General features: G+C 40.2%; 1 protein-coding gene across 4 annotated transcripts in view; it reads left to right on the top strand.

The window, feature by feature from the left end:
- Positions 1–19,267, top strand: part of GRIA3 (glutamate ionotropic receptor AMPA type subunit 3) — a 212,731-nt gene that overhangs the window by 82,304 nt on the left and 111,160 nt on the right. For all 4 annotated transcript variants that reach the window (XM_075068839.1, XM_075068838.1, XM_075068840.1 and 1 more), the window contains one exon: positions 4,295–4,482. In XM_075068839.1, the coding sequence (XP_074924940.1) occupies positions 4,295–4,482 (188 nt within the window). The remainder of the gene's footprint in view (positions 1–4,294; positions 4,483–19,267) is intronic.

Here is a 19,267-nt window from a genome sequence, read left to right as displayed (position 1 = left end):
ATACACCTGCACTCTGTTATATGAGAGTATCTTTTGTGAAACACTCGCACTAAAATAGATTTATCTGGAGGGGAAAATGTAGTTACACTGGCTCACTCATGGATATGCAAGGAACTGGGAGTGACATTTCCCCATTCACTCCCTAACAGAGAGATCCCCATGGACAATTACATTTTTACTGTTGCTAAGTTAAACAAAGAAACACTCAGAGTCTGAAACGAGAAAAACGAGGAAAACCTTTTTAAAAATAGCCCTGCTGCTAAATATAGCAGCATCCACAAGGGTAGAGTACAACTGAAGTTGGGAACATGTTGTTCATGCAAATATCTCGTAATGGCTAAGGATGTACATTGCAGTAAGATGCTGCCGAAGACAGTAGGCGTAGAGAAATGCTGAAGGGTAGGGAATAGTGAATGCTGTGTTTTCAGGGAATTGGCTGATGGTTTCTTGAAAATGTGGAAGAGGTGTGTTTTGTGCTGTTTCTATAAAGCAATGGAGACTCAGTCAGGTGGGGGGAAGTGGAGGAGCAAATGATAATTTGTGAGTGAGATGTGGAAGAGAAGGACCAAGAAGAGGACGCAAATGGCAAAGCACAGAGAGGAATCATGGGAAGGATGGAGAGATGCGATCATGAAGGCAGAGGGGGGTATTGCCATAGAAGTACCTGAATATAAGGAGAAACAGTTCGTAGTGGATACAGGAGTGGTGGGGAGTCCATGGAATTCTTTCATGCTGTGAGTATTTGATTATGTTTACATGTATCGGAGAAAAGTTGTTGAATAACCCTCTCCACTCCTCGCACTTCTTTGAAATAGCAACTTCTGGACAAAACACGCATGTGCATACACACACATGTGGGTATACCGCACATGAAAGGGCTTTCTTGTAAGATATCCTGTTTTTGATTAAGTCAGATATGACCTAACAGAACTTGATCTGGAACCAGGAATTGCAGAGACCAAACTGTATGGGTAATGTGAACATAGGAACAGCCATACTGGTATAACCAGTATCACGTCATCTGAAAGTGGCCCATGCCAAGTGTTTCAGAGGGAATGAATAGAACAGGTAATCATCGAGTGATCCATCCCCTGGCACCCATTCCCAGCTGGTGGCACTCAGAGGCTAGGGACTTCCAGAGCATGGGGTTGCATCCCTGACCATCTTGGCTAATAGCAAGTGATGGACCTATCCTCCACGAACGTATCTAATTCTGTTTTGAATCTCATTATAGTTTTGGTCTTTGCAGCATCCCATGGTAACAAGTTCCACAGGTTGACTATGCATTATGTGAAGAAGTACTTCCTTTGTTTGCTTTAAACTTGCTGCCTATTCATTTCATTGGTTGACTGGTTCTTTTGTTATGTGAAGGAGTAAATAACACTTCCTTAATTCACTTTCTCCACACCAGTCATGATTTTATAGATCTCTGTCATTCCCTCCTTATCCTTCTTTTTTCCAAGCTGAAAACTCCCAGTCTTTTTAATTTCTGATCATATGGAAGCTGTTCCATACCCTTAATCATTTTGGTTGCCCTTATCTGTACTTTTCCAATTCTAATATGTCTTTTTTGAGATGGGGCAACCAGAACTTCACACAGTATTCAAGGTTTGGGCAGACCACGGATTTATATAGTGGCATTATGATATTTTCTGTCTTATTATCGATTCCTTTCCTAATGGTTTCTAACATTTGGTTAGCTTTTTTGACTGCTGCAGCACATTGAGCAGATGTTTTCAGAGAACTATACACAATAACTCCAAGATCTCTTTCCTGAGTTGTAATTTAGATCCTATAATTTTGTATGTATAGTTGGGATTATGGTTTTCAGTGTGCATTACTTTGAGAGTGTAGTAAAGTACCTTCTTTCCAATGTATTTATTTTCAACTTATTTCTTTGGGACTATCCATAATCATTTATGTATCTTTATTTGCAAAAAGATAGAGGAATGCCGTTTCTTGCAGGCTCCCATATGGGATCAGAATATTCATAAACTGAAACTATTAATACATTCTGACTGGAAGATTTCTAAAGATTGTGGACCAATTTATTATTAGTTTAGCGCAAGCACAAGATTTATATTAACACATGAATAATGTAAAGCAGAAAGGTGTAAATAGTTCTTATTTAGTAGAAACAAATATTATAAAAGCAAATCTTTACGTACAAAGCTTTTGTAAATTCCTGTTAACTGTATTTGCATTTCCAGGGTATGTCAAACTACCCACCGGATCAGCAGTTAGTGATCGATCTATCGAGGATCGATTTATCGCGTCCCGTGTAGATGCAATAAATTGATCCCCGATTGCTCTGCCGTCGACTCCTAAACTCCACCGTGGTGAGAGGCGAAGCGGAGTCAATGGGGGAGCAACGGCAGTCAACCCCACGCTATGAGGACACAAGGTAAGTCAACCTAAGATACGTCAACGTCAGGTATGCTATTCTCGTAGCTGAAGTTGCGTATCTTAGGTCGATTTCCTTCCCCCTCACCCCCAGTGTAGATGAGGCCTCAGTCTTATATGTGAACTTCCTCCTGTTTCCAGTGAAATCTCACTTTCTGAGACATCACAGCCATCTTTGTAAAATATGATGTTGAGGAAGACTGAATTTATCATACTATAGATATGTAAATTCCTCTCTTTTAATAGTGTCAGTGGAAAGGGGATGCCAGAAAAGATTCCCGGCCAGAGCATGTATAAATTGTCACCACCTTTGACAAGACAATAACATGCATCCATACAAAGGAAAACCAATAAAACTCAAGTGCTTTAGGTAGCCAGTGTGGGCACTTTGAAAGGAGGTGGGAAGCCTCATGAAAAGTTCTACTAATGCTCTACATGCAGGCTCGGTTAGGGTATAGCTCAAGCAACAGAGGTCAGATTCCTCCCTCGGTTACACCAGTAATGATCCAGAGACTCTCCATTGATGTCAGTGGCGTTGTTGCAAATTTACACCAGCGTAAATGAGATCGGACTCTTTGTCCTAATTATTTAGTATAAAAAACACCCTTAAAATGAAATCTCAGATTTGAGCTCAGAAAAGCAACTGGTGTAGTTCAGATCTTTCAGTGCTTTGTTCCTGTGTGTGCCTCAAGGATTTTCAGTCTCAAAAACAGGTGAGGGAGTTTGCCATAAAGTACTAATAAATTTCCGTGTTCAAATATAAATAATTAAACCTAGCAAATGTGTGTATATGTATATGTGTGTGTGTAGAATATACATGAAGTACTTCTGTGCTTCTAAAGTAGGACTATGAATAAGGACTCCAAAGTGTAAATCAATTTTTAATTCAATAATTTATGAATAAATTATTTAGATAAAAACATTCCACTCGCACGTTTCTGTACTGAAACGGATGCATTCGATTGGAAGGTGAATTGAACTCTTCTGAATAGGAAATAATTGAAAATATCCTACAGTCTCAACCTCCTGAAAAAGGGGGTCAGTAAACACAAACTAAATGCTGCAAGACAAGGAATACAAATCAGTGCCCCCGGGCTCCCACATAAGCTACCTTTGGGGAGGCGATTTCCCTTCCCAGCTTCATTACAGTTAGCTCACGGCTCTTTACTCAAGTTTGTCTGCAGCCCAGTCACAGCTGTGCGCAAGGAATGAACTGCAGTTTGCTTGCATAAATTTCCCACTGTGCAGCTCTTTGTTCATTTCATGCTGCTCTGTTGAGGCTGCTGAATGAGTCAATGTTACCTTAATATAAGCTTTAAAAGTGTAGTTAATACTATTGCATTCCATATCTAAAAATATTTCTTGAAATAAAAGTGAATATCAGCAAATATGCTCTACAGTACATGTCTCCAGTAGCCAGCTCGATGATTTAGTTGGCATCCTTGTATGCAATGGTTGGGTCTGTACCAATTAATGATCCATTCCTGTAGTTTCTGTTCAGACAAAACTCCCATTAGATTCTGTCCATCTCCTGAATCTGATGAGAGTTTTGCCCATGTGAGGACTGCAGGGTCACACTCTTAGCTGGCATGGACCCTAATAAAACCACAAACAGGCCAGGTCAGGCCATAACTGCTGTTAGGCCAGCTCTCAATCTCAGTGATTTGTTTCTGGAATAATTCTACTAAAATCAATGTCGCTGCTCAGAATTGACACCAGGGTAACAGAAAGCACAATCTGTTCCCTACCATCTTGTCATTCAGGTCATAAACTGATTGCAGGCTACTATCTACTATATTTCTTTTCAGACAATATAATTTTTAACCTGTTCTCACATATTTAAACCAGTTTTTTTCAGTAAACAATTGCATTGTATTTTTCTCCCCTCTAGGATTTTCCATTCTTCAGGCAATTATGGAAGCAGCAGTACAAAACAACTGGCAAGTGACAGCCAGATCTGTGGGAAGTATAAAGGACGTTCAGGAATTTAGGAGAATCATAGAGGAAATGGACAGACGACAGGAAAAAAGATACTTAATCGACTGTGAAGTAGACAGAATAAACACAATTTTGGAACAGGTATTTTTTGAATCTGTGCTGTATGTGACTGTTACATAAGAGTTTGGAATTATGTCTCTACAGAAACAAATTAAACAGCTCTTAAAAAAATAAGTCATAAAAACGTGCCAATTACCTTTCTAAAATTAAATATCCTGGATGGCTTTCACATTTGATGGCAAATAATTTAAATGGAACCCAGCAGAAAACATCTCTGTAAATTTGTTGTTGCCTTCTAAATTAATAAAAAATAGGGCAAACCTTTGCTCTCAGCGGTAGCCCTTACTCATGTAAATAACCCTGCTGAAGGCAAGGCTACTCTTGTGGGTAAAGGTTGCAGGATTGAGTGCTGTTTGTAAAAAGGGATCACAGTAAAAAACTAAAATCAGCCAGTGAAGGCGGGAGAGGCACTGATTCAGGTATGAATAAAACTGTCACATATGGAAATATTTCTGTGGGGAAATTCAGTTGATTCTTGCTGGCCTTTTTGGGGGTGTGCAAAGGGTCCTCCCCCACTATATTGCAGGGTGTGGTGGAGTCACATTCACTCCTGCTAGAGAGAGCAAATACTAGGTGACTGCGCACATGACATAGCCCTCTCAGAAGTGGGCTTCCCTCAGAATCAGTTTAAAAGCCTCCAATAGCTCCTTGGGGCTGACCAGAACATCAGTCTCCACCTTGGCCTAAGTAAGGAGATCGGTCCCGGGTAGGAGCCCCTGGTGTGGTAGTCTTCCAAGAGTAGGTGGGAATGAAGTGGGTCCATGGTCCTGTCCCCTTTCAGTACCAGCTGCCATGGCTGTCTCTGTGGGAGAAAGTACACTGTGCAGCTGAAGGACTGTAAAAGCAGCACTCCACTTACACATCAGGGATCAGAGACAGGCCGGCTCCCCACTGGCCATACTCAGAGCTCACAGCCCCAGCAGAGCCTACGTTACAATGGAACCAACCCATTCAGCCTGTTTGTTCATAGGCAGTGGCACACAGGGATTTGCTCAGTGTTAAGACTGCAAACTCCTACGATAAATGCCACTTCATAACTCTAACTGCAGCTTTATACTCTGGAATAATCAAAAGTAAAGTTTAAATTTCATGAAGCGTTAGCATATTCTTGTCCAAATTGTATATTGTTGACAAATAGCAAACTAGCCACGCTACCACAAACAAAACCAAAGAATTTCAGGAGACGTGAATCAATTTGGACAGCATTCAATTCCAGTCAAGTCCCAAGCTGAATCATTTCCAGTCACTGGAGTTATAGGGCCTCAACTTGCTGCCTTTCAATTTAATGGGAGTTTTGTCATTGAATTTGATGAAAGCAGGACCAGGCCCCTCCTGCATAAGAAAGGCCTGTACTGTTAGATAGAAGCTAAGTACTGGGGAATTTATCATAAATGTCTCTTAGACATTAACAGTTTGATTCAGGCTTAAAGTCTAGGGAGTGACTTGAAACCATGTGAGCGAAAGAGAACTGCAAGTAGTCATAACGGGATCAAAATGGATGGGTCTGTCCCGCTAATACTAAGCCCTGCAATGCTGTTGGCTGCATATGCTTTCGCTCAGCCCTAATCACTTTGGACTGAGTCCTGTCTCAAGGCATATGCACACAATGTAGCCCAATGGGTGGTACTATTCCAAGGAAAGTCAACCTCTGAGCCGGGTTGTATAAGACATACATGGCCACTCAGCTCCAGTCCTCCTTACCAAAAGTGTCTGTGATGCCACCACCCTGACTGCCAGTGACGTGGTCAGGACAGTGGGATGATGCCAAAGAGGCACAGGCTGCCTTCCAGCTGACTGAATATGCTGCATAGCTGCAAGGAAGCATCTTAGTGACTGTTGTTGCCAAGCCTCCAGGATTGTCCTGGAGTCTCCAGGATTTAAAATTAATTTTTAATTAACTATTATGCCATGTGATGAAGCCTCCAGGAATATGCCCAACCAAAACTGGCAATCCTACTAATGACAAGCTACAAAACAGAGCTTTTAACCAGACACGCAACTTGGCCATGGGGTTCAAAATACCTCGTCTCGCCCCATAGTGATTAGGTGGGGAATGTCAGAAGGGGGAGTGGGTTTTCCATCACCCAACCCCATCACAGCAGTGGTGCTAACTGGAACATGCCTCTTGTGAGAGCTGGTGAAAGATCTACAAAAGGCTGCTTAGAGGTGGAAAGGGGTTTGAGTTTCCTACTTCCTGAGCAGCTTCATGGTTTCTACCTATGTGGGGGATGCAGAATCCCCTTCTCTCCCTTAAACACTGGGCCCAACTTCCCATGGCTCAGATAGCCTCATATAGCACCTACTCACTCGGGTCAGGGGCGGCTCTAGCTTTTTTGCCGCTCCAAGCAGGGCAGGCAGGCTGCCTTCGGCGGCGCACCTGCAGGATGTCCCTGGTCCCGAATTGCCACCGAATCCGCGGGACCAGCAGACCACCTGCAGGCACGCCGCCAAAGGCTGCCTGACTGCTACCCTTGCAGGGACCGGCAGGCCGCCCCCTGCAGCTTGCCACCCCAGGCACGTGCTTGTAGTGCTGGTGCCTGGAGCCGCCGCTGCTCAGGGGAATAGGGAAGGAAGCCATGTCCACATGGGTTGGCATTTGGCCTTCAGTCTTCCATTATTTTAGTGAGTGTCCTGTGTTTATGGAGAAATGTAGCAGAACGCAGGACATTTGAGGGGTTTATTCTTTCATTTTCTTGCATTGCTGTTGAAGAGGCAAAATGCAGTAAACAAAGTGTGCATTCCTCAAAAGTTGCAAGTGAGAACCTTTGAGCAAAGTATGATCTAATGAATGCACTGTGCACCCAGTCGCATGGTGAGGATGGGCCCTTTGTTTCTAGACTACATCCATTCTTTTATCTTATTCTCCGTGTATTTATACTGCATGAATAAGAAAAATATATATATGGGAGCATGCCGGTGGCGAAAATGAGAGCTGTATCTTAGCCTAAGCATGTATCAAAGTGGATTAATGATCTAAATTCTTCTTCAAATGTATTGAGTTCAAATCTGCGTAGGGTTGCATGTTTGATAAATGTTTGATTCAACATTCCATCATTATGATTATTGATTTGATGAACTCTTAGCTCTCACATAGCTAAAGCCCTGGGCTCCAAGTTATCCCTAATTGTCCGGTGTTTTCCTTTAACTTTTAGATATCGCATTTCTGAATTGCTAAATTATTCATTTTCCAGGTCTGTATTATTTATACTTACAAGTCAGAGTCCATGAAATTGTACAATAATCTTTCTTCTGAATGGTCTTGAATGTAATTTTACTTGCACCAGGACCAGAGATGCCAACTTCCTGAGTTCCTGAAGAGTGCTTGACACACACACCCTGCTCCGCCTCAGTCCCCGCTCCCACTCCCCCCTTCTCCCAAGCCACCACCTCTGCCCCTCCCCCCACCTCTTCCTGCCCCTGCTCCTCTCTCCCCCACCCCAGCACCTCCTGCACACTGCTGAACAGCTGATTGTGGTGGGCAAGAGGAGGAGCTGATCTGCAGGGCTGATGGTGGGTGCTGAGTACCCACTATTTTTTTCTTGTGGGTGCTCCAGCCCCGGAGCACCCCCGAGTCAGTGCCTATGACCAGGATTGGGTCTACAGTTTTCAGAAGTGGTTTTCAGTAATGCAATAACATAGAATGTGGTTGACTAGTTAATCACTTGACAGTATAGCTTAAAGCCCAGATCCTGCAGACATTTACGCATATGATTACCATTACATATGTGAGCAGGCTTATTTGACTTCATTGGAACTGCCCATGTGTAAAGTCCATTTATATTTGTAGGATCAGGGCCTAAAATGGATTTTGAGTTATTTGGTTATGAAACAAAAGAAACTAGTTAGTAAAGCAAACCAACTGTTGGGATAAATATTCTATTACATACTAGACAAAAAAAGATAGTGTCCAGTTTTGCACCACTTACCCATGCACATCGTCCTATGGGACCATTCGTATGAGAAAGGGATGCAGGACTGGGCCCCACATTGGTGCATATTATGATCAAAATATCTACAACTAGCAGCCTCCAGAGATTTTTCTGGTCCAAAACTCAAGAACAATGACATCCTTTTCTGCAGGTGAAAGTCAGTATTGGTACACCCCTGGGTCCACTGCTGAACAATTAGTTTTTCAGGCTTTTACTTCTGTCTCTTCAGCTTAGCTGCTTATCTTCTCATAAGGCTAATCAAATCGTACAAAAATTCAAACAGTAGTTAGTTCACTATAGTTGGAATACTCAAAGGGATGATGAGATGTCCTTCTTATAGACAACTGTGCTTTGCTGATAGGGGAAAGGATAACTTTGGATTTGCATATTTTAGATTGTTTTTCGCTTAGTGTAGAAAGGCTACTCAAGCCACACACACACAAAATTAATAAGCTCTTAAAAAAAAAAAAAGACAAATACTACTGTGTGCTGACTATTCAAGTTTTAGATGCTTAGGGCACTCATTTTCTTTGAGGTGATGACTGAAAACAGTGTATATTCGAGTTAAGCCAAAACATTCAAAAGAGATTAGGGATGGTGGATGTTCAACATAAATGTTACCAGTAAAAGGGCTTGATTGTCAGAGAGTGCGTGGCACCTGCCCTCTGACAAGGCCCCTTTCAGTTGGTTCAGGTTGGGTACCCCCAAAATATCTAGTTTCTCTTGAAAATCTTGGTCCCGAATATAGTTTAAGCCATTTCATGTGTCAGTTCAACCTGAGGAGTTACAGTCTTCCATTAATACTAATTGGTAATGGACTTTTGAAATTAGACTCATTGATAAGATCTAGTATACACAGTAGTATTGTTTGAAACTTAAATGTCAATTTAAATCCAAGGGCCTTAAATCACTTTCTAAACAATAATTAAACCTCCCAACAGCTCTGTGAGGTAATATTATCTCTAGTCTGCAGATTGAAAAACTGTAGTAGCGAAGGTTGTGAGACAAATTTTAAAGAGAGATTTTCTCAGATTTATCTATTCTACAAAGACGTTTGTCAAATGTTGAGGTGAGTGAGGTAATACCTTTTATTGAATCAGCTTCTGTCAGTGAGAGAGAGAGAGAGAGGCTTCTGAGCTTATGCAGAGCTCTTCTTCAGATCTGAGAAAGGTACTCAGAGTATCACAGCTAAATACAAGGCAGAACAGATTGTTTAGCACAAGTAGTTAACATATTTCTAGGGACCATTCAACATGAAGTGTCCTGTTTACACCCCTCCACTCACAGAGGGGGAAAGAAGGGAGGGGTAAGGCAACTGGGGGACATGGGAGTGGGAGTTAGTGGATAATAGATTGTTAGAAGTCATAAATCCCATGTCTCTATTCAGCCCATGATTTTTAGCGTCTAGCAACGTTATGAATTCAAGCTCCTAGATTCGTCATTTGAAAGCGTTGTACAGATTTCCTTTGAGGATGAGGACTGTTAGGTCAGAGTGATCGCTTTGTGAAAAGTCTTCACCCACAGGTGATGTGGTGTTTTTGTCTTTTATCACTTTCCTTTGTGAGTTCATTCAAGAGGATGGTGATTGTCTGGTTTCACCCACACTGGGGCATTTAGTGCACTGGATGAGGTATGCCACATGTTGACAAATGTCGTCATTTTGAGTTTTTGCTAAGTCTGAATTCATCATGAATAATTCCCAGTGAGCATTCACTTAGGTCCAGATTTTTAAATCTGTTTAGGCATTGCTGTGCCTAACTGATTTAGGAGCCTAAATCTCATTTTAACGTTTAAATATCGTTAAAAAGCTGGGCCTTATTGCTCAGTTAAGTCACATTGTACTGTTTCTGATCTCTAATTGGATGAGTACTGAAGTGCTTTTGGTGCAAATGCTTGCTAGAGCAAATTTAAAGTTCAGTTTTGGTGAATACACTCACATGTAGACATGATCTTTTTTCCTCTGGAAATATTCATGCCATTCATGCTTTGTCCACATAGATTCTGAAGTATTACTTACATTGAATAGTAGCTGACCCCACAAGCGGTTTCACTGAGATCAAGAAAATCTGGCGCAGGTTCTCTGTTCACTAATACATACTAATAAGCAATAAAACATGGGCCAAAGGCCATTCATAGGCATTCTTCTGTCTTAAGAAACCATCCCAGAGTCTCCCTAAAAATAGGCCCCATGCCTGTAATTATAAATCTCTATCTAAAGTTAAACATGTATGTTATTCTGGCATTATATTGGTATAGTTTTGTTCCATCTCTGTATGAAGGTTCCTTTTGAGCTGTCCCTTTCAATAGATTTCTTTGTACACTCCTCTTGAGCCACCTCCACCATCTCTTTAAACATTTAGCCCATTTCCCATCTTTCATCCCTCTTTCAAATAAAAATTGTCAAACCTAGTCTAATATATTCTTCGTTTCACCGGATTTTGTCTTTTACAAATGTAATTTACTACTCATGTTGCCATCCAATCACTGTTTCTCACATTATTGTTAATATTTAGCCATAGATGTGGTCCTGTATCTGTGAAACCAGTAAATCTTCTAGTTGCCATTCACCCATACTGGTATTAAAACTGATCCTCTGTAAAATTCATGAACTCCCCGTTCTTCTTGTTCCTTGATGACAAAATATTCCAGTATTATTTCACAGGTAGATATTAAACGATTTTATTGTCATGAAAAAAGGCATCTGGTTCTGCAAAATAGCAGCAGGCTTTAGAGTTTGACTGTTTATTTAGAAACAAGTCTTCAGGTTCAGAAATATGGTTTTCTTATTCCCAAGATGAGTCGTATTTCAGACTAGAGTGGCTCAGTGTCCATTTAGAAGCAAATCCCTGAAGGGAAAATAAGACGGAAGAAAATCATTCAGGATCAAAATGGTGAAACATTACAAAAGACTTGTTTATTTCAGAGAATATATGCTTTTATCAAAAGGAGACTATCTCCAAACAAAATCATAAAGGTTAGGCTACAAGGCAATCTCAGTATTGAGTGGACGCCTCTTGCAAACAAAACATAAGTAATACTGTAGGAAGGACTATAATGCACAAAAATTTTAAATAACGGTCAAATTGGTAAAAAGCCTTCAAGTAAAGTGTCCCTAGGAACACAGAGGGGAATCTGACTAACTTCTCTGCAGTGGAAGTATATAACCTGAGTTGATTTTTGAGTCTGAAATTTTAAGATTAAGGAGATCTAAAGTTTTTCAATATTGCCATTGCTGTATTACTTTGTAGAAGCATTCAGTCCTCAGTGAGGTGTATTGTGATCACTGCAAGAAGGCTCCCAGATTTTTGGTGTGTTAAGAATAAATATAAAAAATGCATCATTTATATTACAGAGTTTTAAAAAAATACCCAAAATGATCAGGAAAAATATCCAAGTGTAAAGTTAATCAGGATCCAACATTGCAAGTTATGTATGCTTTAGGTGTATTTAAGATATATCATAATTACTGTACTGCCCTGTCCATATTTTCCATGCAATTTTACAAAATGTAATAATTGCCCCATAAATACACTGGTATGTTTGGGGGAGACACCAAAGGGCTGGGTATCCTTAGGCTCTGTTTTCTCTGTTATGTGTCCCATTGGTCTCTTCCTCAACCTAGTATTTTCCACTGCTGTCACAGAGCTGAGGTGTGCTGCTGAGGTTCTGAGGGCACTGTGCCACAGAGGAATCATGGACCAGGATATCATATTCTGTGGGGACCTTGATTTGCCTGCGTAAGGGATTCAGGGTGAGGCCTTGAGGGGTGTCTAGTATATGCAGACGCTTGTTACAAGTTACTCCGATACTGACCCATTTAATTTCCATGACCATAATGATCTAGAAACTCGGTCACCAAAGACTATCGGTCATCTTTCCACACAGATTTGACCAGTTCAAATGCCCATAAATGCATTTTAGGAGGGAAGAATTTACAAATATAGTATTGGTCACTTCTTTGAGGTGATCATGCTGGATATGAAGCCTCCATTGGGGAGAAAAGGGGGTCTCCTGAGGTCAACAGCCCTCTCCATTTGATTGTAGCCAACAAAATTGTGAAAGGTGACCGAATGTGCTCATGTCAACAGCCATTTCTGCCCAAAGGGAATGCTAGTAACAGGTATTAAAGTAATAATGAGCCACAGACATGGTGTCTGAACTATAGAGAAGCAAATGTCCTTTTCAGATTGGGCTAAACCTCTGCACATATAAAACATTTCACACATTCCTATGGGTGGAATTACTATCTTGTAAATGCTAATGCCTTCTGAAAGCCATCCTCTACCTCGCATAAGATTTCCCAGATTCAGAATGACAAAAATTTAACAATCAGAATGTTATTCCTACTGCAGAGTGATTTAAGGTAGTGTCACCATGGATCTGAACAGATTTCGAAATAGAATGATTCAGAAATTGCAATTCAGTGCTAATATGATTATTAATCACATTGAATATATATAGCATCATAATGTGCTTGGTGCTTTACAGTTAAAGATCCATTTCCAAAACAAATCACATTTCACATTCCAAAGAGATTACAACCTGATGTCACCATTAAGATTTTATTATTCTGTATTAGCAGCATTTAACAATATTGTACTAATAATTTATAATCATTAGCCATAAGTGCACAAATGCGCGCACATATTTATGCATCTGCTTTTGACATTTTGCATATTTCACCATACTACATACAAGGCATATGTGTGCACAAATAGATCTGTTCATAGTAATTAAGTGTACAATAGGCCTAAATATGGAGTCAATGGAATTACCCTGAATTAACTGGAAGGAAAATTAGAATTGATAGCTCATTCCCTGAGTGATAGATGTATCTACCTAGTTTGAACCTGAATTAACAGGTATCTGTAAAAAGCATCTTCTTCATTTGTTGTACAAGTAGCCCATTTTTGCTGCTTTTTCGGTGACAAGAAGTCTTGTGTTCCTGTTTGATTACTCTTACCAAGCATGGCCAAAAAATCTTTGTGCCCCTTTCATTATTTAAACAGTGTTCACATTATATAAACCACTTCTACTAATTGTTACCCATATTGGAATCTCAGTAGAAAAGCAAATGGTCAAATGGGCCCCTTTGGTACTGAGGTATCCTTTCACTGTTTGATGTGGTCAGACCTGACGTATATTAGTAGGGCAGTGTGTGGGAACTTGATGCTTCTCAGCTGTACCTGTTCTAAATGTAGACAGAAGACTTGAGTCTTCAGGGCTGCCAGGCTGGCACCTTTCACAAACAAAACTCACACAAAATGCTTTTAAGATATATATGACACAATAGAAAACACATACACAGCATGTTAATTGGTTGGAGCTTGCGTTATAGCCTGTCTATTCAATTTTATTTGTACCAACCCGTATGACCATCTAACCATCTCTAACTGCTCTGGGAACCTTTTCCACATCACATGTACCACCTCGAAACAAAGCCTGGATTTTAAAATCTCTTACTCAGTATCACCACTTCTCTTTTCTTAGCCTTTAAAAATCAGTGCTGCATGAAAAGCTGCTTTCTTACAGTCCAAACATTTAGTGTAGTTCTTTCTTCTTCCCAAAATAAAGGATAAATCCTTTCATCTTTTCAGGCATTACCTTAATTTCTGCATCTGTCTCTCCAATAGAGTTTAATGTTTGCAACTCCACTTCCAACCAAGTCTCTCCTTAATTAGTTTCCTAGGCAACCATTATCAAGACAACTCTGTTGAGTCACCTGCAGGGAGAGAAAGGAAACATAATATCAAAAATCATAGAAATGTAGGTCTGGAAGGAACCTCAAGAGATCATCTAGTCAGTCCCCTGTGCTGAGGCAGGATACCTAGACCATCCCTGACAGGTCTTTGTCTAAGCCTATTTTTAAAAATCTCCAGTGATGGGGATCTCTCAACATCCCTTGGAAGCTTCTTCCTTTGCTTAACTATCCTTATAGTTCAAAAGTTTTTCCTAATATCTAATCTAAGTTAACTCTCCCTTGCTGCAGATTAAACTGGCTGCTTTTTATTCTGCCTTCAGTGGACATGGAGAACAATCAATCACCATTCTTTTATAAACTCTTAAAGTTTTGCTCCCAGAACTGAACACAGTCCTCCAGCTGAGTGCCAAGTAGAGTGGGACAATTACATAATTATCTTACATAAGACACTCTTGTTAATACACCCCAGCCATATTAGAATAGGAATAGTATAATGCTCTTGTGCAAATGGACAATACATATAACCAATGACAGCATAATAGTGCTGGTATGCTTGTGATCTCATTTATGAGTGGGGAGACCCTAACTCAATCAGCAGAAAGCTGCACAAGAACTTAACGTCTCTCCTCAGCGCTGACCAAGCCTAGACTAATTGTATTACTGCTGTACAGAGTATCAGAGAGGGTGGGAACAGGCACCTACAGTGCTGTTCAAAGTCCCACCTACATCCTGATGTTCCTGTGTCAGTTCCCTGGAACATTATAACAGCACAGTGTAAATCGTAAGGCCTTCAAGGAGGTCTTTCAGTTGACTTCAAAGGGCTTTGGATCAGGCTCCAAAGTAGTTAAGTACCATCCCATTGCAAACCAATCATCCTTAGTCTATCTAAATTTATCTCTTTTGAGCGTGAGTCTCTTCTCACTTGCCGCAGTTTTACACCAGTGGAATCCATTAGCTTCATTGGCGTGGCTCCTTTTTTATACTGGTTTAACCCTTTATGTCCTCACCTAAATGTTCCCCCATTCATGCAAGGTCTAGGGACAAGACTATGTAACTAGTTGATTGCTTAACAAATTTTGAGAACGAAAATGACACAACAATTTAAAAGGAAACTATATACTACCTGAGGAAAAATAGGCCCATATTGTCACATGCATGACCCACTTTGTCAGGGTTTGTAACCATGTTTAAATATTTGCTGTTGGAATTTGGTTCTGCGAAAATATAATAACGAACAAAAATATTAACAATATACAATACAGGATCCCTTAAAAATACCCAGCATTCCTTATCTCCTGGGAAATCACAAGTAAAGTTAAAGTTGTTAAAGAAAAACATGGCTGTAACTGTTACCTCATACTAGTAAAAATGGCTACACTGCAGTATAGAAGTCTAACAAAACTGGATTAAATCTTCATAATTTTTCCTGGTTCAGGTTTTATGCACAATGGAACCTAGTTATACAGAGAACTCAGATACTGCAGAGCTTTGTTTATAGTGAAGCACAATGAATCTCTCAACTGTGTCAATGCATTGAAATGAGCAAATTGCATTTAATTCCAGTTGTTAATCTCTATAGTAAAGTTCTATGAAAAACCCTGGCTTTCCTCTCAGAGGTTGCAATATATTTTTTTTAATTTCATAAGATCTAAAAAAAAAAAAGTAAACGTTAAAAGGAAGAAAGGATGGCTGTGGCTCAGTACTTTTCAGTCTGCTTGAAGGCAATTCTCTGCAGTACAAACTCCTTTAAAAAAGATTCTTATGTGAGCATTGGGACAAAATTACTGCGACACTTCTGGGTTATATCCAAATAATAGTCTGGAGTAAGGCTGACATGGTTTCTGAATGCAGCAATGCTTTATATAAGCAGAGTTCTGTGTTTTCAAGGACTCCAGTTCAAATCTTTGAGCCACTGCTATGATTACAGTGATTGCTGTGAAATACTGATGGAATGCAAAAGTATTTTAGAGTTAATCTCCCAACAATAGGAATATAGCATGCAATGAAGAGGGGAAATAAATTAGATGTACATTTTATCTCTCTCCTTAAAAGATTTTGTGTGTATGTGCATGCACTAGGAACATTTCCCTGTACAGACAATTGACTTTAAACATATGACTTAAACATTTTGGATAAACTTCTCATCAAACGTACAGCAATGTAAAACAGCTGGAATCTTTTGGAAATTTTCAAAATGGAGTTATTTTAAATCTATTAGAGTTCTGCAGAGAAGGCTTTAAAGGGTCTGAATAGTACCAAAACCAACTGAAGATTGGCTTCCTCCTTGAAGTAGTCCATGTTTGAGAATGATTTCTGTTAATGATCATATTTAATTAAGTGATTTGTCCATCCTTTAAATAGAAAACTGAAATTTTAGTGAAGTTACACCAGTGTCAGAGTGAGGCAAGTGGGGGGAGAATTAGATCCCTTAAGCTTTGAATATATTGCAGCACATGGGAACTGGGCTTAAAGTAGCCAAGACTGCAGTACTCACTGTTACCAAGAATGGGCAGTGGTCCTTCTCTTTGAACCATGCATGACAATGTCTTTGTGTAGCACAATAGCCAGGGTTCGTACAGTCCACTTCCTCTTTAATAGAATATTGTCTTGTGTGGGGTTAAAGATAAGTACCTGAATTGTGGTTTTGTTTTCAGGGATTCTCTGGGGTTTGCAATGCATATTACCATCTCACCATACTTTTTGATTAATCAGTTCCACAAAGTATCAAAACTTCAGGGGGAGACTGGAAAGTAGTGGCATGATTTAGTTCCATGAGACTTCTCCTGCACAAAGTCTAATAGGGCTAAATTCCACCCTCTGTTCTACAGATATAAAGGTAAACTTCTAAATTGTCCATATCTAAGTCTTTCAATCTCTCTTTGAAGGCCATGCCCGATTACTCTCAGGCCAGATTCTGCCCTTGTCCATATCAAAGCACCTCACAAACTTTAATGTATTCATACTCCCAACACCCTGTGAAGTACGATAGTACTATTATCCCCATTTTACAGATGGGGAACTGAGGCACAGAGAAACAAAGTGACTTGCCAGTGGTCACATAGGAAGCCTGTGGCTGAGCTGGGAATTCAGTCCTCTGAGTCTCAGGCTAACACCCTTAACCAATGGACCATCCACTCATCTCTAGGCCAATAAAGGTTGTAACCTTGAGAAAAAAAAAGGGTAGCTGAGCAGGAGAGCTAGTGAGCAAGGGAGGCAGCATCAAAGAACAAACGTCCTCTGCAAAGCTGTAGTGTTCCGTCAGCCTTCAAAATGAAGAATAAAACAGTTATGGCGAACAAGGTAAATAATGTAGGGCTGATTGAAATTTGCTCCCAACCCTATTCTGGGCTGTGCTTTTCTGAAGGCTCGAGCCTTGCATGAAATTTTAAGTTTGAGTTTTGAGACTGCGAGGTTACAGAGGACTGAGAACACATGAGAATCTCTGGGAAAATTTTAAAAGGGAGTGGATTTTAATCTATTAGAATTCTCCAAAGAAGGATCTAATCAACATAGGCAGCACCTAGGAAATTAAAGCGTGTCCTCCTTCCTGAAATAGTCCATGTTTGAGAATAACTGCTGTGAATGAGCGTGTTTAATTAAGGGATTTACTCCCTAGTTGAAGTGGAAAATGCAATGTAAGCATAACTGTAGAGTTGCCAGCGCACCTCCATAATACAATTGGCATTTAATTTAATTCATTATTCTCTCTTGTAAAGTTAAAGAGGAATTCGCCATTTAAAAAAAAAAGACAGTAAAACACACATACAGTAGCTACTGTACACCTGCTCCTGTCTTTAGTGGAACCCCCCATGGGAGTAAGGTTCTACTCTTAGGAATCTCTTTATAGGATAAGGGACAAAGATGTCTCCCCAACAAGTACTATGTGCCTACCCTTTTGTTTATCCTTTCTATTTCCTAGTTAGGCTTTGTCATAATTTGTAACAGTAACTTCTGCTTCTGATCTTGGTTTGAGTGGAATGGCTTTGAGTGCTGAAGAGTAGTTGCTGTTTTTGATTGATTTTGGCGTCAAGGTGTTTGTTCAGAAGGACGTGGCCTGTGGAGATGGATGCAGTGCTGAGAGGTACAACTCTTATTATTTTCTGTTCTCATTTGTCTAGACAAAGAAAGGTCTTGATTTAAAGGAGAGGTGGTTTAATGAATTTTGTTTGGCTTGAAGAGTAAACTATTGTGATTATGAATGTCAGTTACTATGGGTTGTAAATCTTTCCATCTCAATGTCCTCAAGGTCCTGAGGCGTTTGAGATAGCACGTGTCCTTTAACAATAAGAATGCAGCCAGCTTGGGTAAATAGGTTATACAGTTAACTCCCAAAAAGAAGGAAGTGGAACATAAACAGGTTTGGGGAGACTGTTTTAGAGCACAATAAATTGCTTACACACGTCAAATTGTAAGAAAATGGGGAAGAATATTGTGCCCTCAAAACCTATGTGTTGGATGGTGATTTTTTTTCTAAAAAGCACCAAGTATAAATACATATCCAGATAGTAAATGCACCTTCCATTGCATGGCCTTCAATCAGGAAACACTGACTTGTTTACAGAGAGAGGAACTATTAGAAGGAAAGAATGGAGTGGGGGAAGCAATAGTGCTTTCATATGTTCCTAGTGCTGACCTAAGACCATAATGCATAACCATCACCTAACTGGGAGATGAAAGATTTTTATTCATGCCGCAAAAGTGTGTCTTTTATAGGCAAATGCTAAAATTGCCAATTCAGTAAGGGACAAATTCTGCCCCGTTGATGTGAACGTGTGTGTGTGTGTATCTATATAGATATCTATATAGATATATATACAGGGCTGGCTCCAGGGTTTTTGCCGCCCCAAGCAATGTTAAAAAAAAAGCTGCAATCGCGATCGGCGACAGCTCCACTGCGCCGCTTTCTTCTTCAGTGGCAGGTCCTTTCCTCCGAGGGACCGAGGGACCTGCCGCCGAATTACTGACGAAGAGCCTGACTTGCTGCCCCTTCCCCTTGGCCGCCCCAAGCACCTGCTTGCTGAGCTGGTGCCTGGAGCCCACCCTGTGTGTATATATATACATATATATATACATACATATATACATACATATATATATATACATATATACATACATATATATATACCATCACAGTAGAAGACACCATCACAGTAGAAGACATCCAGCAGCGGGTCAA

The sequence above is a fragment of the Chelonoidis abingdonii genome, chromosome 8, assembly GCF_003597395.2.
Source record: "Chelonoidis abingdonii isolate Lonesome George chromosome 8, CheloAbing_2.0, whole genome shotgun sequence".
Taxonomy (NCBI): Eukaryota; Metazoa; Chordata; order Testudines; family Testudinidae; genus Chelonoidis; species Chelonoidis abingdonii.
Note: the sequence above shows the minus strand (reverse complement) of the source record. Positions and strands in the feature narration are given on the sequence as shown.